The sequence below is a fragment of the Cydia splendana genome, chromosome 14 (assembly GCF_910591565.1).
Source record: "Cydia splendana chromosome 14, ilCydSple1.2, whole genome shotgun sequence".
NCBI lineage: Eukaryota > Metazoa > Arthropoda > Insecta > Lepidoptera > Tortricidae > Cydia > Cydia splendana.
Genome location: NC_085973.1, coordinates 2,756,022 through 2,779,248, shown reverse-complemented (window position 1 = coordinate 2,779,248; position 23,227 = coordinate 2,756,022). Strand labels below are relative to the sequence as shown.

At 37.9% G+C, this 23,227-nt stretch overlaps 3 protein-coding genes across 3 annotated transcripts in view; 2 read left to right on the top strand and 1 right to left on the bottom strand.

Moving 5' to 3' along the window:
* The window catches only part of LOC134797034 (pecanex-like protein 1), a 43,702-nt gene extending 33,880 nt beyond the window's left edge, over window positions 1-9,822 (bottom strand). Inside the window, exons 1-5 of the mRNA XM_063769237.1 lie at window positions 9,285-9,822; window positions 6,939-7,102; window positions 6,054-6,160; window positions 5,071-5,228; window positions 206-4,435 (exon numbers count right to left, since the gene is read on the bottom strand). Coding sequence (XP_063625307.1) covers window positions 206-4,435; window positions 5,071-5,228; window positions 6,054-6,160; window positions 6,939-7,102; window positions 9,285-9,437 — 4,812 coding nt within the window. The 5' untranslated portion in view covers window positions 9,438-9,822. The remainder of the gene's footprint in view (window positions 1-205; window positions 4,436-5,070; window positions 5,229-6,053; window positions 6,161-6,938; window positions 7,103-9,284) is intronic.
* Window positions 9,823-9,918: 96 nt separating this feature from the next.
* LOC134797033 (mitochondrial 2-oxodicarboxylate carrier) lies at window positions 9,919-18,613 on the top strand. The gene is made up of 4 exons (XM_063769236.1): window positions 9,919-10,381; window positions 11,072-11,344; window positions 14,167-14,348; window positions 18,422-18,613. Exons 1-4 carry the CDS (start codon window positions 10,040-10,042, stop codon window positions 18,537-18,539), a joined length of 915 nt encoding a protein of 304 aa, XP_063625306.1. The 5' UTR covers window positions 9,919-10,039; the 3' UTR covers window positions 18,540-18,613.
* Window positions 18,614-19,540: 927 nt separating this feature from the next.
* Window positions 19,541-22,435, top strand: LOC134797032 (uncharacterized). The gene is made up of 4 exons (XM_063769235.1): window positions 19,541-19,798; window positions 19,949-20,211; window positions 20,628-20,866; window positions 21,589-22,435. Exons 2-4 carry the CDS (start codon window positions 19,951-19,953, stop codon window positions 22,433-22,435), a joined length of 1,347 nt encoding a protein of 448 aa, XP_063625305.1. The 5' UTR covers window positions 19,541-19,798; window positions 19,949-19,950.
* The last annotated feature ends 792 nt before the right edge of the window (window positions 22,436-23,227 follow it).

Genomic DNA, 23,227 nt, shown 5'->3' with positions numbered 1-23,227 from the left:
AATTACACAAATAAGGCTATAATTGAATTACTTAACCTTTTAACCGCCGTAGACTGATATAATAAGATAAGATAAAAAATAAATTTCGCCGTGGTCTGATAAATGAGACAAAATTTCGTGTAACTTCGTACCGCGGGCAACACGTGCACGCTCGATGAAAAATTCTATGGCGGTTAAAAGGTTAAATACCAAAAAAAGTACTAACCTTGTTCAACTGCAGTTTAGTAAGCGATGTAAACACCGTAGTACAATGCAGGCCAAACACGAACAAGCCTAGAAACGTGCACACTATCACGTCGTTCTTCAATCTCGCATTCACCGTCGCCTGCAACTTCTTAGGCAAAGGATCCTCCATATCCTCATCCACCGGCTTTTCTGGATCTTTCGTTTTATCTTCCGTCTCATTCGGCTCCTTTAAAGATGAAGTAGACATAGTATCACCCCGGGGATCCATTTTTAAAGAGCTAACACTTGAGGTCTGCGAACGCTTTTGAGTTTTAGCTATGTTAGTCTCCGAGCTGAAGTTGATTTTAGATGCTGATGATCCTATGGAGTTCTGTTTGGAGATATTACTTTCTGAATTGTTTTTCTTGTCATCTGTCAATGTGTTTTCAGGTTTCCCTGCTTCAGGTATGACTTCTGGCAGCGTCTGTATCACGTATAACTCAGGTGGAAGTAAGTGTTTTTTAATTAAATTCCAAATTAATGTGTAATCGCTTGCGCTTCTACTTAAGTGATATGCTATAGGTACTAGCAAAGCGCAGAAGATAGAAAAAAGTATATTGTGTTTTTGGTGCTGTGATTTCTTTCCTTCAACGAGTCCACTGTACGCGAAGCCGTATAGGACTCCTATAGCTGCTAAAGATCTTACTACGCAATATACCGCAGCGCTTAAACTGCTGGTAGCGTTACCACCAAATATATGCATGTCGATTTGTTCTAGAAGATACATGAGAAATGTATTCACTTGAGGGAATAATCCTAAGCTGAACGCTAAAGGGAAGAAGAGAAGAAATTTTGATAGTACTTCCTGGATTACTAGTAAAAAATCTCTCTCGTTCATTTCGAACCCGTATATAGTTAAAGGTTTCTCGTCCACACTTCGTTTACTTCTAGAATGTTCTTCCGGTATCTGGTGCAACTGCCCATTGACGAGACATAGTATTGCTGTGCATAAACAGAAGTATACTGGTCGAGAAAACACGACCATTTTGTTGAAACCGTGAACGGGCGACGCTGAATCCGGTTGGACACTTTTCAGTAAAGAATATTGGCTTCCAGCCATTATGAAACAGAACCAAAACGCGTATATGTCCCTGTAAAATCCTAGATTTAACACCATTGAGCCTAAAACCGCCACTGAGATCGCTAGTAAGATTGATATGAAAGTCTCTTTGAACGTTAAATTCCTGTCAAATAACGCCATCAATTTCAATCTGTCCATCGTCACTTTCACTTCGAAACACTTCCATAGATTAAACTTGTAGTAACTCTTTGGTTTTGGCTGATTGGCTTTCTCTATTTCGTCCATGAACTTTGATAATTTACTCCTTATGTTGATTTCTAGGCTCGCTTCACCTATAGACGAAGGCATTAGACTTGGTATATTGTTAGAGACAGTTTCAACGGACTGTTGTGCTTGTTCCCTCTGTGCCCTCTGCTGGCTCATTAAGAAGTTTATATGCATGCTTGGGAAGCCCATTCTAGACTGCCTTTCAGCCTCAATTTGCTCTAGTAAGCTATCAGTTGCGTACGCCACAGGGGACCGTGGTTGATCCGTGCGTGATCCGGTCCCGCCGTCAAAAACATAAAACCTTTTATTCGCGTTGTTTGTATTAATCGGAACCACAGCGGAAACATTGTTATTACTTGACAGTAATGGGTTATTACTGCCTTGATTAGACGAGCTTTGATCGATGCTGTTTTCTCTTTTAGGTTTCGCTATGCTTTCGCTGTTCCCCGCTTCTGATTCTAACGATCCGCAGCTACCTTCACCGGTTTCCTGCGAATCTGGAGCTTCTATCGGCTTCACTCTATTACATCTAACATCCTCTTTGTCTGGGAGAGGAATGGGTTGAGCTTGAGCCCTTCCTGAGCTATTCTTATCAAATGTATATGACATCCAATTGCCATATTCATCCATGAAGCAATGTATCGCTCCGTCTGTCGTGTCATCGAAAGACGTCGCGAAATGAACACTGTTGGAAGTATTAGGGTTTTCCGGGTAAGGGGTTTTGTCTTTTTTATCGGCATTGTTCTGGTTGGACGGATTGTTTCTTTGTCTGGTAGATCGTTTTATTTTCCGCACTCTATTCCTGTGGTTTCTGTCCATTAGAGGTCTAAGTCTTTGGCCTTCTTCGGCGTATTGGACTAGCTCTGGAGGGGCATTTTCGGGTAAGCAGCAGGGCATTAAATCTACTCTGGAGTTTAGGAAAGCCGCTAGTAGAGGCATGGAAGTAGGGAGTAGTGTGTTTGTGGACGTTTGTGCGACCTCTTCTATTGATCTTTTCCTGGTTTTGTGTGAGTTTTCCCTTTCACCTCTAATGCTCTGCCTGTGACTTCTTGGTCGTTCCTCTCTGGGAGGTGGCATAACAACCGTATTTGCATTTGTAGCAGCAAAAAGGCATTCTAGACCCTGTACTAAAGCAGCCTGAGCTTCCACAGCATCCATAAGCGTTCTATCTTCAGTCTCATTCTCTTTCTTTGAATCTTTTTTCTTATTTTCCTTCTGGGATGAAGCTCTCGAACGCGCCAAGTTTTTAATCTGCTTTGGAATAGCTCCTAAATTTTTTGGGACATTGAATGAGGATTCGCCTAAGGCGTTGGCAAGTTTTTGGCATATAATTTCTTCTGTAGCACAATTTTCGTGACAGACCACCGGACAGCAGGGTGGGGATTCTTCTATAGCTGATTCTTCAAATAACCAATCTATACTATAAACACTTCTCTCATCCGCGCTTTTACTATCAATCACCTGTGATTCCTCAGTCTCTTGGAAGACTTTATCATCTTCTTTTGCTTTCTCCGGTGGTCTATCAAAATTGGCTTCACTACTACTGCTAGAATTAGATATATCATGGTCCCACAGTTTCTTCTCAACTGGCTTATCATCTTTCTTCTCATTCTCATTGGATTCTAAGCTCGACTTCTCTATAAGCAAGTCTTTAGAACTAGCACTGGCTTTATCATAATAGTCAGCGGGATATTTACACTCACACGAACCACTCGGTCGATCAACACACTTGGCCTCATCTTGTTTCATAAGCTTCTTCAGTCTTACAGGTTTAGATTTGCTATGAGCGCACTCTGGATTCTGCTTTGAGTGTCGTTCACAGCAATGTTTCTTGCAATCTTGGTTCTTCGTTCGAACCACTCGGACGTCCGTTGCTCTGTCTAGCAAAGGAGATCTTGAACCATTATTCTCATAATCGGAATCACTGGATCTCACTACTGGTGATTGTTCCGCGTCCCAATCGAAACCTCGGAACTGCTTATCATCTTCGTATTCACTGTAACTTTCACCGCTCGAATCTAAATCAGTCTCTTTCTGTGATGTCTGCATTTCATCGGATATTTCAGCTATGGGGTATACTATTTCGGAACCGTACGTTAGGTAGGGGTAGCTGCCTCTGCCTTCGTCCGGTTCGCTGCGTGGAAACAAATTGAAATGCGGTCCTCTAGTCAAGCATTTGCTAGGCGGAGGTATGACGGCATTTTTCGGGTTTTTTAACACTTGTCCGCCTATAGTCTCTACGCTATTAGGATGGGGGGATAAATTCGATACACTGGGCGGAGGGCATCCTATCTCTAAAGCGGCACTCTTAATCCTCCTAACTCCTGGGCTTTTGCCTTTATTTTTATCAGCGTCACCAGTCGGAGCTTCCGCTTTGACCATCATATACTCGCCAAGCTCTACACTCGCAAAGAAACCTGTATCCGTGTTATTTGAGTGTCTCCGCATATGTGAAACTAGTTGAGCAGTCGAATTTAGCAACGGCAGCTGTATAGTCGACATGGTCGAGTTAGATTTACATCTCATATTTCTGTTTAATTCTTGAGTAGTTAGTGCTATAGCGGATTTGGTGCAGTTTTCCTCCGGATAGTTATTGTATCTTCTCCGGTGTGATCTTTTCTTCGGGGAAGGTGGTCCGACGCTCGGTTCGGAGTTATCTCTGGAGTCTGAGCTAAGTTGGCGGGCGAATTTGGATTGGTAAGGTTCCCCGACGGCTTCGTTGCCGTCGAGATACAGCCACTCCTTGAAGAAGTCTCGGTTGGAGCCGCGGCGGTGGGAGCAGTCGTGGTAGCGGCGGGAGACCTTGGCGAAGGGCCCGTCGTCGTGGGGGAGGGCGGCGTCGCGGCCCGAGCGGTACACCTCCTCGACGATGAGCTCGTCGATGCGATTAGCGCGCCGTTTGGCTCGGGGGTCGCGTTTAGGCTGGAAAATTAAAATACCTATGTTACGCTGTGCCTTGATTGTCGCCGTACAGTCAAGGAATTTGATTTCATCATTTGTATATCAATATCAAAGGCCCAAGTTATTGTCACTGTGAGAAGGTACACTGAAATAAAATTAATTGACCGTACGCTGTGTATAATAAGTGTAAGGACTGTTGGGGGCAGCAGAGGAGCTGTTTGTTCAGAAATGAGTGAATTTTCCGAGTCCCTCTAATGTGCAAGGGGCGCACGTGATCGTGAACTATAGGGGCACTGACTTGACACAGGTGTCTAAATGATGAGATGTCCGAGATAAACCAGCCAAGTGCGAGTCGGACTCGCGCACGAAGGGTTCCGTACCATTACGCAAAAACGGCAAAAAAATCACGTTTGTTGTATGGGAGCCCCACTTAAATATTTATTTTATTTTGGTTGTTATAGCGGCAACAGAAATACATCATCTCTGAAAATTTCAACTGTCAGCTAGACAGTTGAAATTTCATCTTTCGATCATCACGGTTCATAAGTTACAGCCTGGTGACAGACAGACGGACAGCGGAGTATTAGTAATAGGGTCCCGTTTTTACCCTTTGGGTACGGGGGGAACCCTAATAAAAGCAATATTCGTTATTTTACCTTCCGTCTCGGCTGCGGCCTCTTGGCCCCGGAGGGCCCCGGCTCGGGCGCCGCGAGCTCGGCGCCGGCGGCCGCCACGTCCGACAACTTCACCGACAGTGTGCTGTCTTCGTTGCTAGACTCCGAGCTGTTCTTTCTGTGCACATCCACTTTCAAATCTGGAATGAGTTGAAAGTTTTGAGAAAATGTGACAATGATAAATGATGATAAATAGGGGGTCCCAACTTCCGTGAGTTACGCTGCGTCTTATTTAACCAAAAGGCATCTTATTTTTTAGAGTTATGAATAAGCACAGGCAAGGAGTTGGTTGGAGGGTTGGCTCGTTAGGTGGACGACATTCGGAAGGTCGTGGGTCACTTCTGGATGAGATTGGCTCAAGACCGGGATAAGTGGCTTACTCGAATAGAAGCCTATGCTCAGCAGTGGGCGATAAACGGCTGATATGATGATGATGATCCACAGACCACCTCAACTACTAGACGGAGCACATAAGTCAATCGAGATCACCACACATATGCTCTCCCGTACAAATTTAGAATGGCAGACCGACCGCTTATTTCAGTTGCGGCCACAATTAGGACCACTACTCGAGTATTTCAAAAATATTTATAATTATTAAGCTTTAGGGGTGTTTTTGGATTATTATAGTATAAAATAGCGTAGAATACAACTCTATTGTGCTGCTGGATTCGTAGCATTTTACAAGTAAAATTGTACATATGTGTTGGGACCTCATGCTCTTTGTTAACGCTTCATAAGGCGGTGTCCGTGTAGTCTGTGTGATGATCATATTGATTACTGAAATAAATGTCAGCCCTAGGCTGGAATCTAACCAGCTTCCTCTGCTATCGGTGGTGCCTGTGCCATTCGGCCACCGAAAATAATTTCTGAAATATTTTCTGAAAATAATTTAATTTGTTCTAATACTTCTAATAATATTTATTACTGTCGTCAAACCAGGAAGAAGTTTAACATTTATATACCTATGGTGCTGTTGTTGGGTTTGTTGTAGTCGGCGCCCGCCATGGACTCGTTGTCGCTGCTGGCGGCAGCCGGACGAAGCATCTGCATCTCCATGCCTTCATCACGGCTGGAATAGAAACTCTACTTAGAGGTGTATACTATGATGCGGTTTGCCAAGCGGACCCCAGGGTCGATTTGTAGGCTTTCATTTTGTAGCTGGCCCCGAATGGCTAATGTTATAGTTCGTAGGTTTCTAATAGAGCCCGAGCTAATCCTATTGTCTATTGTTAAGTAAAACCGCTCGTGCCACGTGCCACAACCACCTGCATAAAAAGTACAGTACTTCGGTTACTGAGTGCCGGCGAGTCGAACACTAAGAACCAGTCTAAAATGTGTCATCGAGATGCGTAACAAAGGCGCGTTATCGGAGAGCGCACCTACACTGGTTTTTTGAGCGTTGGACTAGCCCGCGCTCAGGTGCCAAATAGAATAATTATGACCCTTTTTTTCAGGTAAGTAGCACGTACGGTTTTACTTAACAATAGACAATAGGATTAGCCGCCGGGCTCTATTACAAAGCTACGAACTATACGCACCTCGATTACACATTCTAGACTGGTTCTGTAGCGTTCGACTCGCAGGTACTCAGTAACCGTAGAGGGACCACACACAGCCTCGCATAATATTTTTCCATTTGTTCATTTTGAATATTATTGCAATTTCCATAGGAGTTGTAACGTAATTCAATAACCGGTTAAAGTGACCGAAGCATTTTTAGGCAGGCAGTGATGCGATTTTACTTAGGATTAGCCGTTCGGGGCCAGCTACAAATCGAAAAACTATACCAGGTACATTTATCTAAAATAGTCCTACAGTATAAATGTATTCATTCAATTAATACTTACGTAGTATTGTCATTGGAAGTCCCATCGGTGCTTGGCGGGAGTACAATGCACTCACTGGTGTCATACATGTGGTGGAGCCCATGGTTCAGCAGCTTCAGGCTCGTGAAGAGAAGAGCCACCAGCGTGCAGTAGATGATCCACCCGAGACTTGCTGGAGGGAAGTACTGTGGAGGAAAAAAGGGATTACATTTTGACATGGATTATTATTGATAATATTTATAAATAGTAGTTTAATGATGATGCTGTGATAGCATATAAGTGAGAGATCCATTGTAAATGAGCTTTAGACTTATATTGTAGTCTGTCGGGCAGTAAAGTAAGAAATGTCTAAGATTACATGTAATTGTTGGCTTAGGTGAAGTGTTTTTTTTACTTACTGCCCAAGGTGTCTAATAGAAAAATAGTATATTTCTCTACTTGACGGAGCTGGAAAGCAGCAACTTCGTTTAGCGCAGCGGGCCGAAAGTTGACGCTTTCCGGGTGAAGAACAGAAAAGTACATTTTCTATGCAAGAAACAAATGAAAGTGCATTACTATTTCCGATGAGCAGTACTTCATAGTTTAAAAAAAAACAGACTATAATAATAAATATAATAATAGAAAATAGACTATTTGTGTTTTGTACAATAAAGAGTTTATACATACATACATACATACTATAGTGTGGCCTCTCACTAAATCCCGAATTTTTCTATATGGAAATTTTGTTATTTGGGAAACGTTCCAACGGCTCATCAGTATTCAACAATAAAGTATTGGACTTTGCCCTGTTTCTTGAATCCACAGACAGATTATTTGCACATAGCTGTTAATTAAATGTCAATTAGAACTAGTATTGGGGAGTGAGTCATTAAGGAAATAAAAAATCAGCAAGCGTAAATATCACTTTAATGTGATGTATGCGTCACCAGGAAGCTCCAAATGAAGACTGTAGGGGCAATATTTAACACTTACATAAAGCCCTGTCTCCATATTGCGAGGCAAACTATCGAACATTGGCTCGCAAGCCAACCTGGTATCCATTGCGCGCGGCTGCCTCGCGAGCCAATGTTCGATAGTTTGCTGCGCGATATGGAGACGGGGCTTTACACTTTAAACTCTCGGGTTTTGTACACATATTTAATTACACAAACGGGTCTACTGCGATATATTTTTTTTGTTTTTACCTTAAATTCCGAGGTTTCAGCTGAGTTGCACCAGCTGTGGTCACGGAAAGACGTCTTTCCCTGATCACGAAACGCGAGTGTTTTAAGTGTTATGTAAGGGCAATGATCATACTTAAATAATGTACAGTAAATTCCTTCGTACATAGTTACCAGTTACCATCAATCTTTAAGTTTCTACATATAGATGATATAAACAAATTTACGCAAAATATACATAACAAAGTTAAAGTTACAATATTTACAATACAAGTCATACAAAAATGATTTCATTAAGGCAACGTGAAAGTGGTAGATTGTATGAAAAGAAAAAAGTTATTATATCTGCAAGTTTTTTTTGTAAATAAGTCAGTCGCCATCAGATATATAGGAGCGGCCAAGGTGTTCACAATATCTGAACACGCGCTCTAACGCCCCGACAATAGAGGCGTGTTCCGATATTTGTGAGCACCTTGGCCGCTCCGATATATCTGATGGCGACTGTACCATAGTGCACAAACAAAAGGTCTATACTTATTACAACCTAATTTTCCACTTAATATTAGTATGAGTGTAAACTAGGGTATCAATATCCTACCTACCTAACCTAACAATAATTTCTAAAAACAATCCTTACAAAATTTACAAACTATGAATGGTGGGATTTTAATTTGTTTAAAAAGATAACAATTGTGTGATTAAATCTAATATTTTCAAAACATAACAGTTTCAAGTTACAAAAACAACTTTCAATGCACAATACCTAACAGTTGTTTCATAACCACTATGATAATAACCATATGTGACGTTTCACGGGAAAAGGTACCTTATGGCGGCTGGCGCTTACGTCGCATAGCACTGCAATAGTATTGGAGCGGCGTTAATAATAGCAATAAGAGCCAACCGCCATAAGGTACCTTTACCCGTGGGATGTCACATATGACCTAAAATGTTAATCAAAATGGTTATGAATGGAAAATCAGCCATGTGTTAAGCAACTATAAAGTATAAACAAACCTATTTTACTTACTAACTTAGCTGGTTCATACAAGATGTTGCACCCAGTTCTCACCAGTAATAAGCCTACAGCATAGCAACTGCCCACTTAACTGGACAATGGCAACAATCTTCAATACAGCTGACCCACTTTTTTCAAATCATCATCTCTAACTTATCAAGTACTTACTAGTACATAAATCCTTACCAGGTACACGGAGAACGGAAGGCATAACAGGAACAGCCACACATACAGGTGCACAGTGTTGCAAAACAAATTCTGGTGCGGATCGTAAAACCAGCCGCCTGTCAGAGATGCCCAAACACCCTGACGCAGAATTTCCAAAGTCTGGGACCCCATCTCACACTTCTATGTCCACATTCCCGCGTTAATTCACAGTCCACCCACACGACACTCTTCTAGACGCACTTAATATCATTATTTCACATCAGCTAATGTCTAAATGCAAATTATTCGTCTTTCCTGCCATTTTGGATGACACACAGCAAACAAATATCGTCCCTATTGACATCGAGCGAACATTAATTACAGAGGCGTTTATGATTATATCGCGTGTCTAGTCAAATTAACATAACATAACACATAGCAAGAAGAGGACTTAATTGAATAGTAAACACAAAAGTAAAGGGGATACGCTAAATACACTAAAAACTGCTAGGAGGAGCGAAACAACACTTTTCATCTGAGTGACAATACAGTACCAGTGTTGCCATGTTTAGCTAATAGTTAAGGACAAACCGCGAATCGGTACAATTACGGTTCATATTTATGGAATACCTGACTATTTAACCAAGTTGCAACACCATCCATTATTGTGTACGCCGTCAGCTGTGCGGTGACAGGCAGTGGTGCCGCTAATGTTTATTTTGTTTAAACTAAGTGTTAAAATTATTTACACTTATTAAGAGTGCACTATACTGTGGTTTTGAATTATTTTCATAATGGGAGATATAGAGAAACTTTTAAAACAAGCTGCAATGCAAATTGGGGCCGGTGGAAGTGCAGGATTCGTAGAAGTTTGTATAATGCATCCTTTGGATCTTGTCAAGACCAGGCTGCAACTGCAGGCAACAACTACAGCTATAAAGAGCTCTGATCCTCACTACTACAGAGGTGTATTCGACTGTTTAAAGAAGATGTACAAATATGAGGGAGTGACTTCTTTCTGGAAAGGTATCCTGCCCCCAATCCTGGCTGAAACTCCTAAGCGTGCAACAAAGTTTGTGACATTTGAGCAAACCAAAAGGTTTTTCATGTTTGGTTCCAGCACACCTACACCTTTAGTGAGATTTATTTTTTGTTATATTGTTTTTAATACGATTTTAATATTTACACCATTTAATATTAAATACATCTCATCATATATTTTACACATATTATTTGTTTTTTCATGGAGAAGCAGGCATTTATATCAATATAATATTTTTAAAATTTAGTTTTAACCTATAATTATATCCTACCAATGAGGAATACAGGGTGACTATAAAATGGTGATTAGATTATATTTTATTCTTGTTTATTTTTTTAAACTTGTTATTCTTTTGCATTTTTTTTAAAATTACCATTATATATTGCATATATTATAACTTTGGAGTCACCTGTATTTACATTTTAACAATTATGTTCTCCTTATAGTAAGTATAGATAATGATTGCAGACAACTCTAAAACAGTTGCTATGTTTTTGATAAGATGATATCAAGACAAATACCTACTTGTTAACCACTTCTATTTTGGTAAGCATGTAAATAGATAAAACACATAAAACTACTTACTAAATGTGGTAAAGTTAACATTAAACAGTTATGTTATAGCCGAAAAAATCTTCTTTTATTATAGTCTATGTTATTAATTTTTCATGATCAGCATAATATTATAACCTTAGTAACTTAATAAGCTCTTAATTAGTATCTGTAAAAGTAATACTTATTCTATATGTTTCATATTCCATTTTAAAAAATGTATTTTTTTCAGACCTTTGCTTTAGCTGGCCTCAGCGCTGGCGTCACAGAAGGAATATTAGTAAACCCATTCGAAGTTGTCAAGGTCACACTTCAATCTAACAAGTCTCTTGCCACACAAGTCCCTAGCACTTGGTCCGTAACGAGGCAAATAGTCCGAGAAAATGGGCTCGGATTCAAAGGACTAAACAAAGGCATAACAGCTACTATTATGAGAAACGGCGTATTCAATATGGTTTATTTCGGATTCTACCATAGCGTCAAAGGTTATGTCCCTGAATACGAAGTGAGTATTTAAATTCATACAGAGTGTGTTAAGCTACATTGTGCTTTGTCATCATAGTTGAAGGTTTATTTTCGTCCGATATTGTATGGTTCTTAGGCAGTTATGCATTGACGGATTCATTTAATGAGGTACCCATTCCACTGGTACTCTTATCTGTTGTTGACCGTATACTTATGTAATAGTGATTAGATGAACGCAGAATTATATAACATGAATTCTATACAATTATAATATAAAAGGTTCATTTAATAGCCCAATGAAGTTAAATTTTTTCGAAGAATTAATTTCCAGCAAACTGGAAAACGTTTTCATACCTTCGTATGGCCCTAAATGCGTGTAATCAGAGTTTGCGCAATCCGAGGTGTGCAATTAATTCCTCAAATTGATTAAGCCTTTTTTTATCTAATTTGATTGGTCTATCAGTTAAAATTAGGCGTCACAAACCCGGTTTCACCGAAATCGAAAAAACCGGAAAAACCGGGTTTACAGCCAATAGCAAAAACCGGGTTTTAACTTTGATAAGACCGGCTTTTTCGAGTTTTTCGATTTTACAGTTTTATATACATAGTTTAATTATTTTGATGAACAACAAGCGCTTCAGAGTTTACTATTATATTTAGAACAATACAATATATTATAAGTACGCACTAATTGTATAAATAAACAGCAATTTTCACTAAATATCCCTTAATTTCCCAAGTTTAACGTTCAGTAACGTTTAGCGTTACGCTAACGCGTACGCGTTAACGCTCATTGATGGACACCTCGGTCTTGGAAGTGCTGGGGCACAAACGCCACCGAGAGAAATAGTTATCTAATAGATATTAGGACCTGGACCTGGACATTTCCAAGCTGTCTTCTTGTGTCAAGGGTCAGGTCATCAGCATAAGCAAACACCCGGGAGGTGGTGTTAGGCGGGATACGACTCAACCATCGGTATTTTCAGACCTATGACAACAAATATTGGACGGTGTTGAGAATGTGGGAAATCCGTAAGTACGTACCGCTCGGCGGCCACTGGGGTACCGTCTATTGCTTTTGTTGTGAAGACTGGGTCCGGGTTGTGGTCACTTCTCCATCGAGCTCCTTTGAACGTTTCTTTGCCTTTGTTAGAAACGGCTAAAAAAGTGTTGTTCCTATCTGCCCAGTCTATGATCGCCTCCCCGCTAGCATCAGATTTCCTATATCCCCAGCTGGTATGGTATCTATTCAAGTCTCAAATGTAAAGGGATGCTTCTTCCAAGTAAGGAAGGCGTGGAGTACGCAAGCAGAGTACGTGGAGGCTTATATATGTGTGTTTTATGTGTTAATTGTGTAATTATGGATCATGTATCTGAAATAAATGAATTTATTATTATTATTATTATTTATTATTATATATGTTGCATATAGTGATCCAAAAGACTCGAGCCCTGTTAGCTCTTTTTATAGGGTTCGCCTCATCTCTTGACGCCTAAAAGGCTGAAAGCCTATTTTACTAATTAAATAAAAAAGGCTTTTAGAATTTTAGGCGTCAAAAGATGAGGCGAACCCTACTAACAGGGCTCGAGTCTTTTGGATCACTAGCTGCATATCCTTGTTTCGCCGATTTAAATAATCGTGGTGGCGATGTTGTTGCCGTCGATGTTATTTGAAATCACGTTGACCAGGGCAGTAAGAGAAGACTGGGCGTATGTTGTAGTTATATATTGTTTGTGGTGTAATGATTAATGCCGCTACCAAATCAAATCCCGGTATATTACCTCGTTTAGCGAGTTGGGCATCATCAGCGGTGTATGTTTCCAGAAGGAGGACTGTGTCAACACCATTGTCATGTAATATTTTCCTTAAGCATTCCGTTTTAGAATTGCTTAAAATCCTTAATGATGGAATTTGATGGTTTTGGTAAAAATAACGTAGGTACTTGCTTATTTTACAAATTAATACGTAAAATCGAAATCACCGGAAAAACTGGAAACCCGGTTTTGCGGTTTCACAAAAACCGAAAAACCGGTTTTCTAAAATACGCACGGTTTTGTGACCCCTAGTTAAAATATATGCATGATCCTCTTATAATACATTTAATAATATTAGGTACAAAAAAATAACTTAGGCGCTAACATTTTTTTCTACATTTTACTAAGAGTAATATATTTTCCATCTTCTTCTTATTTTCGTTATCGTAAAGATAAAGTAATAAAGGTTACGATTACGACATATATTTATTTAACCGTGCCTGGCGGTAATGATAAGATATAGTGTTGAATTTTCATGTCAGAGATGTTTCTCTACAATTCTAATCGTATGAATTAAGAGTCCGCAGCAAGCTCGGCCGAATTTCACCTTCCCATACAAACGGAGTTTCGTTCTCATTTTATAACTACGTGTTGGGTTGTAAGCTCCAGCTTATAAAACAAATGAAATAGAGCAAAAACAAGTTTTGTATGAAAAACTTAAACTTGCTTGATTTTTTTAACTCTGGTATCTTTAGCTACATAAACTAATTACAGGCATAGATATACCTTATCATATTGTAAGTATCGAGCTTGTCGCGGACTCTTAATAGCGCAATTTTAAACTGAAATAAATGTCATATACTAAGAAAAAGTGACCAAGGCCTCCAGTGCCCCAGGCTGGAATCGAACCAGCGTCCTCTGCTATCGCGGCAGGTGCCTGTCACACTGTCACATTTATTTCAGTTTATAATTTATATAGTTGTGTTTCTACTTGATAAAAAAACAAATTAAAATATTTTCTGAAAATAATTTAATTTGTTCTAATAGTAGCGCAATTTTAATCACGACGGACTTTAAATCATATTATCTTTATGAACTTTTTTACAGGACCCTATTCTGGAATTCGGTCGCAAAATTGCTATAGGTTTCACGTCTGGGGTGCTCGGGTCGTGTGTGAACATTCCCTTCGATGTGGCCAAGAGTCGAATCCAGGGTCCGCAGCCCGTCCCGGGGGTGGTCAAATACAGATCTACTTCAGGGGCAATTGTTATGGTGTATCGAGAAGAAGGGTAAGTTACCATTGTAATTATGGTTATAATGCAATCTAACTTTATAAAACTTTGCAATCATCTGTTATATTCAGATAAAAATTATACGGAATTTCACTTTCTTCCGGATAGAACAATATTTTTTATAGCAGATGATCCGTACTAGAATAAACTGCAAGCCATGGCCAGTCAGTATACAGTGTGGAAAAATAAGTCGGGCCCTGGAGGGAAACTACCTTAACCTTTTGAACGCCACAGGCGGCAATTGACGTCAACGCAAAATCGTAACAACGACGCCAAAGATGGCATTTGACGTCGATCGTTTTTTGATGAAAATCTACTAAAAAACACATCACTTTTAGGTTGGCATTATTTATTCACAAAACGAACTTTTACCCCCGTGGCGTTAGTGGCACGTCAAATGGATGCGCCGTTTGCCGTTCAAAAGGTTAAATCCTTAAGTTGGCTCATTTTACTTAAAGGAGACATTCCTTTATTTTTAAAAAGTTTATACTAAACTGCATTCAAAGATTTTTCTTTTTTTCTTCAATTTGGATTGTCTAATAATATCTTGAGTACTAAATATTAGATTTTATGGATATTTTGTACGACAGACGAGTGTAAGACCTAATGTTTCTTGGAGAAATGTTATCATTAACATTAACTGTATCGACTAGTAGAATAAAATTGCGAGTGTTTATTTTTTTGAATTTTTGGTCAGTTCGAGTCCCGGACGAGGCAAGCGAGTTTTAGAAAATCTTTGAATGCAGTTATGTTTCTTTTTAAAAATAAAGGAATGTCTCCTTTAAGTAAAATGAGCCACCTTAAGGATTTAAGGTAGTTTCCCTCCAGGGCTCGACTTATTTTTCTACACTGTATAACTTTGGTCTGAAGACACAGTTGATACAAAGAAATCAGAACTCTTTCTGCTATTCATATCTGCAATTGATTAACGTCAAGTTTAAGGCTTCATGATATTTAGTTTTGCCACGTAGCTGCGTAGTAACCAGAGTAACTCTAGTTTACAATAGCTCCGTTGGCTAACCTTTTATCATGTTATTTACAATGTATCTGATAAGTCTGATGAACATGTTTGATAACACTGGACTGTTGTTTACTTATATCTCTCGTGTTGAATGATAATGATGGTCCCTTTGACAGTTCATTTTTATGTGGAGTAATTGTCGCGTAAAATGTTTGTAGACATGTTTTGAAAGTTTAGCACATTTTTTTTAGAAATGGAACTGTCTTTAAGTAATAAAAATACAGTAAAATATTATTTTTCTTCAAATTAAGCCCCAGAGACTTTAAGGAACTGTCACAGGGACCCTAATTCGACGCAAGAGGTATCGTTCACTGATCTAAAAAAGATTTATTTTATTTTATTAACAAACAACATTATCGAGTGATTTTGTTTGACATGTACCTACTGTGATAAACTTATCATTTTAAAAGGCAGATAAATATATTTTATGAAATCAATAGAACTTGCGTTCAACACTTCACTTGTTTTTGGGAATATGCCAAAGTTAGTCACGATTCTGGGTTTATTGAAAGTATTTTTAAGTGACCCGATTGAATATTACTATTTTCGCTTACATCTTGTCTTGTTATAGGCGAATGCAAATGTTGCAAATAGGTCCCGTTCTTGATTAAAATTGGTTAATTTCGAGAAGACTTTACCGGATAGCTAATAATGACCAATAGCGTATTTCACTACTAGTCAAATCATTTTCTTTTTTCGAAGTGTCAAAACGAATTTGTTACTAGGGAATTTATATGAAACACTAGCATGTGACGTCACAATCGAATTACCAACTCTTAATAGTTTTATACGGGTTTAAAAATAGAAATTGTGTCTAAAAATAACTACTGTCTACGTTTATTAATCTTCTGGTGCTTTATTTCATACATGGTTTAAAATAATTTATTTTAACCTATTAATAAACGCTTTAGACAATCATAAATTAGTAATCTGTGGCAATGCAAATAACTTAAATCATAATAACATTGATAAGTAACATGAGTTAAGTTCTTTAACAGTATCCTGAAATATGAGAAAGCCTATTGCACAGCAGCATGTGGTTTCTAGAATTGCACATGAAGTTTCGTATTAAATGTATTGACCACGTAAAGTTCATCGGATTCAGTGCATTGCCCGAAGTTGTTACACCGTGCACATGTTCTTGGACCGCGTCCAAGTGGCCCGTTATTTACGCAAAATAGTAACAAAGATGTAGGTACTAATTATGGCATACCACACAGACTAAAGTAAACACCAATGTATATAATATCATCTTGGTGAATCATTAACCTACTGCAGCTGCAGTAATAATTTAGGCACTTAGGTATATTTTTAAATACTTTATCTATTCTACCATGTATACCTACTTAAAATTATGATTGATGATTTTCTTCTATTGTAGGTGTTTAATTTAATCAATCAATCAATCAATCAAATAATTTATTTTCAGGCAACTAAGGCCCATAGATACATACCTTACAAACTAACATATGTACATAAAAACATAAAATAGGTACCAATGCCACAATAACACTATTGCCACATTTGGCTATAAATTTTCAGTTTAGAAACATTATAATTATTGGCTACTTATTGCATACAACTATTTAATATGCCTTCTGATTGCCCAATTAGCGTGCTAATAAATAGGTTTCAATTAAATATAGCTCAACTAGACAGTGAACGGAGACATTTCATTAAATAGCGACAGCTAAATATATTAGATTCAGTATTCGTTACAAAATCGTCTATATTGCAGAATCTCAAAATAAATTTACAGGGAACACAACACATAAAAACAGAGGTAAACAACAAAGTTATTTATATTACAGAAAATTACATTACATGCAAGTAAATATTATATAGTTCGTTTTTTAGCATTAGGAAAAAGGTAAGCGAACTTGACATGTCCTTTAATTGAAAGAAATCAGTGCCTGTTACTTATGAAAGCAGAAGAATATAAATGATCGTATTAGATTCATAATTGTTACATATTTGCCGTGACTTATTTTTAAAACGTGTTTTTCAATAAAAAAGACACATCAAGATTGTTTACCTTATTTCTAATGCTAAAAAAAATGAACTATAGGTATGGGCAGGAGAGTTAAGGTGAATGATTAGGTACACACACGCACACACACACACACACACACAGCGACACAGAGTACTGTGATCGCAAAACGAGTAGTTTTAACAGGTGTTTAAATCTGTTTTATTCATTTGATGTTTTTGTGGTTTATAACCAGTGTTACCACAAGTTAATTAAAAAGTAATATTTATTTATAAATAAAACTAAAATACCAATTAGTAATTTCATTTGTGGTTAATCCAAGCATGGATACTTGGAAAATATTTATGACGTCCCACGGGTAAAGGTACCTTATGGCGGTTGGCGCTTACGCTATTATTAACGCCGCTCCAATATTATTGCGGCGCCATGGGACGTAAGCGCCAGCCGCCATAAGGTACCTTTTTCTGTGGAACGTCACATTTATTCTATAAATACTAGAGCAATGAATCGAATGTTTAGGTACCTATGTAGAAATAATCAGTTATTTTGTACATACCTTATTGTAGTCAGCTACAGTGTGGCAAATTAATTAGTCTCTAGAAAAAAATCGGCCAATTGCGTGTCGGACGATGCATAATGAAGGGTTCCGTAACTTCCGTAGCTTCTTACAAAACAAAAAGCTATATTGGTTTGCCAGAACTAACGGTTCTACAAAACCGTGTATAAACTCTATTTTACTTAAAAATACCATGACCATCATATGACCATGATATTGAGGTTTACTCAAAAATGAATCATAGGTAGAGTTAGACCAAGAAAAGTCTGCAATGATTTTGATAGCACACGCAGTGCAAGTGTTATTTTAAACGTCAAGCTTCTATGAAATTATGACGTGTAAAAAACACTTGCACTGCGTATGCTATCAAAATCGTTGCAGACTTTTCTTGGTCTAACTCTAATAAATTTTCTAATTTTATCCCATATGTAGGTATTCATATCAGCGACGGTGTCCTGATCTCATTTTTGTAATATACACTCAATTATTTTGTATTGTTACAGATTCAGAGCCCTGTACAAAGGGCTGCTGCCGAAGGTGATGCGTCTAGGCCCCGGTGGCGCTATCATGCTTGTTGTTTACGACTATGTATATCATTACTTAGACAATAGGTTTAAGTAACAGTAACAAGTAGCTTAGGTATATGACGCGTTGTGTAACCACTTTATTGTATGAAAACGTAAATTTATGCATATAATATTTTATACGTTATTAAACTGTTCAATACTGCAATAATATTGTACATAATTGTTAAATAAAAATGTTAAAGCTCTTGGTGTTTTTAATTTAAAAACTTAGTAAAAAGTTGGCTAGCAAATTCCATTACTAGAAAAAAGCAGCTAATATAGCGAAAGTATGAAGGGTTAACCTTTTGCACCTAAAATTGTAAAATTTCACACCTTTTATTGCGAGGGAAAAGGTTGGCCACAACCTCTGTCTAGTCCAAGTCTAGTCTTTTAGCGTACCTAAAGTAAAACCCGTATTTTTGGCCAAACGTGTTTAAAGTAGGTATAAAATAAAAAGAACTCTCTGAATCTCACTTCTCTTTCTCACGCATGCTCTCTCTGTCTTTGTAAAAAGATCTTAGTGTTATTAAATATTGATGATTTTTATCATATAACTTTATGTACATATTATTAAAAAAAATAACTATAAAATTTCGTTTAGTAGTACCACTGTATATATATTGTATACTATAAAATAATATTTTTGTTTCTTGATTGACTTCTTTTAATAAAATAAAATTAATCGTTAATATTTTACCGGTTTACGGACAACATTAGAAATGACAATTCGTTCAAAATGTTAATTTATTCATTATAATTTAAAAACTTTTTTTATACATTTTATTATAATAACCTGTAATTACTTTCCTGTTATTTCTGAAATGTTTATTTATATAGAACATAATATTTTTGTTCCGATGAATGAAGTTCATTTCTAAATTTACGTATGAAGGCGTTTATGTACGTCGTACGCTTTACGGGTTTCTGAACGCTTGTTACGTTTGGTATGATGCGAATTTGATAACGTCGATGTTGCGAATTCGCACAATGAACTTTTATTAAATTTGATCGTACGATTATAGTGTTTATTTGGATGTTTTTAAGGCGATTTTTACTATTTGGTATTAAATGGTTCTAAAGACATTATTTCAGGCCAAGGCGAAGTAGACAGAAATTATCATCCATTGTTGTTTTGTTTCCTAACAACAGATAGAACTGTGGCAAAATAACTATTACTTTAGTTTTGCACTTTATTTCAATACTTGTTTTTTAACAAAACTATAAACAATAGCAATGGGTATCGATATTCATGTTTTGTAACTACATTCTTGGACCGTATTGAAACAAACTTGTACCACATCACCATTTCAAAAAGTAAGTTTTTGCTTATAAACGTTAACAAAACATGTATATTTGCTTTAAACTACTACATCACTGACCAATGTAACGTAGCGAAGTAATTTACCCTATCTTCTAAGAAGTTGCCTCAGCGAAAGTTTCCGTTTTAATGGATTCAACTTTCAGAAATGGAGCAAATGCAAACTTCCACCGGCCAAGTGCTCCCCCACATCGTGCAAGTATACCAGCCGACTATAACGGACACCAAGATACAGAGCAGGCAGATAATCCACCTGTCTCACCCGCCACTCACTTCACAGAGCAATGTTTACCAGCAAACCATGTCGGAGCCCCTGCATATGCCTTCGCAGCATATTGCGCATGAGATTAGTCAGATACAGACAACGCAGAACTTGGTGATGTCGTGTCAGCAGACTCATTTGCAAAGCCTGCAAGGTAAGTCAGTTTTGTATGAGTGTATTAAATAAAAGCATAGTACAGGCTTTGCTTAGTTTGGGGCTAGGTTGATCTGTGTAAGATGTCCCCTAATATTTATTTATTTATAAATAGGATGTTTTAGTTAATTCATTGATTTTATTAATCAATGCTTACTTGGCCAACACAAGATGGGCTTGAATGTAACCTATAATTCATTTATAAACTGAAATAGAAATCATTACAAAAGAAAAAGTGACTACGCACTTCAGTGGTGGAGGCCTATAAAAACAGGTTATAAAAAGCGACCCAGTTTGAGTTGTTTCCTCATGTTGACGGGTATTGGTAGAACTGAATTTTTGATGATTATGAATATGATTTGTAATTTCCATGTTGTTTGTACTTTCCATGAAGGTAATAAAATGTTTACTTTGCACTTACAGGGCAAATGTCTTCACAAGTCCTGCAACCATCGGCACCTTTACAAATAACTTCCCACGTGATTCTACCGCAAGCAGCCATGTTTAAGCAGCACATGTTGGTGAACAGCGTGCAACAGCAGTATTATAGCTACGAGGCCTATCAGAAGGACGATGAAGCAGCGTTCCAGAAGGATTGTGTGGCTAAAGTCGAGCCAGGCTTGCCGGCTATCAATGATAAACAGATAGAGTAAGTTCTCCTATAAATCTTAATTTTTAATAGTGTAATTTGTAATAGAGGTTTTCCAGCATATCTTGTAATATATGTACCTAACAATGTAACCTATTATGCTGTCGCATACTTCTGGGGCCCATTTCTCGAACGGTATCAGACTAATATTATTAGTCCACGAACTGTCAAATCGTATGGGTTGCCATGACAACACACTAATAATATTAGACTAATATCGTTCGAGAAATGGGCCCCTGTTGTTTCTCCAATAAATAAAATAAAATAATCACTCATATAAAAAAATAAAAAATACAAAAAATAAATACATACCTAACCTAAGTACATTTAAAAAACAAGAACTTCTCTACGTACAATTGAACTATAGTCTGTATCTTTAGGTATTTGAATAAAAGTAAGCAAAATCTACCCTCAACTGGCTTAAGGAGATGAAAACATTACACGATCAAATAATGTAGGTTTTAAAGTCAGGTCATTCAGTAACAGATCAAAACCACCAACCAAATACAAAACCGCCTGGATCCGACCAATAAATGTTATAACTACCCGAAAATGTACAAATTATTGAGTCAAGGGCAGAGTTGGCAGAGGGAGGACAGTCTTAAATACATAAATTAACTCTTGATATAATATTTACAAACAGCAAATCTATTAACATAGCTTCATATATTTAACTCTTAGGTATTTTTTCAAAAACCTTTCTTCTCATATTAACTTTCCAGATGCAAACCAGAAGAACTGGAAATAACACATCACTCAATACAAATCCAGATTGAAAACATAACCAAAAGGTCAAGAAGTTTGGTTCCTAACCCTAATCAATGGGCCTGCAACGTCAGAAAACTGAAGCACCAACGGGGAGAAGCCTATATCAGTCGCCGGGGCAAATATGTCCCAGAAAGACAGGTCAGAAACACCAAAGACTGCCTCAAAACCTGCAAATACAAATGTAACGAGAGAATAGATGATACAGACAGAGAACACATCTTCAAAGCATTCTATTCCTTAAATGCTAATGAAAAGAAACACTTTTTGCTTAACACAACTGAAAGAAACTATGTAAAACATAGTAAGTTAGACGCTGATCGCAAAAGAAGGTACTCATTTAAATATTTCTTCCTAGTTAGAGCTGTTAGATACACGGTATGTAAGAATTTCTACTTAGGAACATTAGCTATATCTCAAAAGCCGGTCTACAACGTGCATTTAACTAAATCTGAGATGAACATTCCGAAGCCAGACGGTAGGGGTCTGAATCAGGCCAGTGCGCATGCTATGCCCCAAGAAATAAAAGATAAGGTAAGAAACCACATATTATCTTTCAACACATTAGATGGGAAGCAAATTAAGCAGTTTTCTAGAAAAAAACAGTATCTAGATCCAAGTTTGAGTATAAAACAGATGTATACAATGTATTTTAATGAGTGTAGTAAAGAGAATGCGATGCCTGTGAAAGAGTCTATGTATAGGAAGATATTTAAACAGGAGTTTAATTTGCATTTTAAAAAGACGAAAGACGGTCAGCTGTGTTGTAGGTGTAAAGGGCCAGTGAAAAAGAAGTCATCGTAGAGTACGGGCAAAGATTCATTGATTGTTAACTGACAATTCGTAAACCTTATTACAAAAGGCATAAAGGTCCACCGATGGACAGTTAAAGAGTGGTAGCTGTTTGTAACATGTGTAGTGTAAGGCCGGAGCCCCACCGCTATGTACACGGCCCACGTTTTAATACAAACCGTGGGCAAGCCCACGAAATTTTGTATAGGAACGTGGGTCGTGTACATAGCGTGCGCAGCAGTGGGGCTCCGGCCTAAAGTCTAATGGTTTGTGCACATCGGATTTTTTCACGCGGCGCCAACGTGTTTTTATCATTCCACGGAGCAGTTCGTTTGCGTGGTGGCACGGCGTGTTGAAAATACATGGTGTACATAAACTCTAAGACAGTTCTCAGCTAATGTAGATGGCGCTGTAGAGCTCCGTACTTTATGCGGGAACTCTTTAACAATTCAGTTAAAAATGGCGCCTAGTTTGGATGTCAACATTAAATCACGAACGTTTCTTAGACTTTTCTACAACAGACACCTTTTCAACTAACTCTTTCGTGCGGGGAACAGAGGGCCAACCGCGAACCCCGTTCGACGTGTTGCCTCTCTGTTTCACTTGTAAATTCGTACGTAAGTGTGACAGGGAGGCAACACGTCGAACGTGCTTCGCGGTAGGCCCTCAAGTTGGAAAAAAGGTCAAGATATGAACCTCCCCCTAGCATTTTGTAAATACTAGATGTAAACTAAAGATTATACAGATGTAGTGCATCAAAATGCAAATATAATACTAATTAAGCTAACAGATGTAGTGCATAAT

What these genes read in the sequence shown, in the direction of transcription:
- LOC134797033 (XM_063769236.1), top strand. Translation starts at nt 10,040, where the DNA reads ATGGGAGATATAGAGAAACTTTTAAAACAAGCTGCAATGCAAATTGGG. An exon ending in CCAGCACACCTACACCTTTA is followed by an intron (nt 10,382 to 11,071) that starts GTGAGATTTATT and finishes TATTTTTTTCAG; the next exon opens with ACCTTTGCTTTAGCTGGCCT. An exon ending in GTTATGTCCCTGAATACGAA is followed by an intron (nt 11,345 to 14,166) that starts GTGAGTATTTAA and finishes ACTTTTTTACAG; the next exon opens with GACCCTATTCTGGAATTCGG.
- LOC134797032 (XM_063769235.1), top strand. Translation starts at nt 19,951, where the DNA reads ATGGAGCAAATGCAAACTTCCACCGGCCAAGTGCTCCCCCACATCGTG. An exon ending in AGCAGACTCATTTGCAAAGC is followed by an intron (nt 20,212 to 20,627) that starts CTGCAAGGTAAG and finishes TAAAATGTTTAC; the next exon opens with TTTGCACTTACAGGGCAAAT. An exon ending in ATCAATGATAAACAGATAGA is followed by an intron (nt 20,867 to 21,588) that starts GTAAGTTCTCCT and finishes TTAACTTTCCAG; the next exon opens with ATGCAAACCAGAAGAACTGG.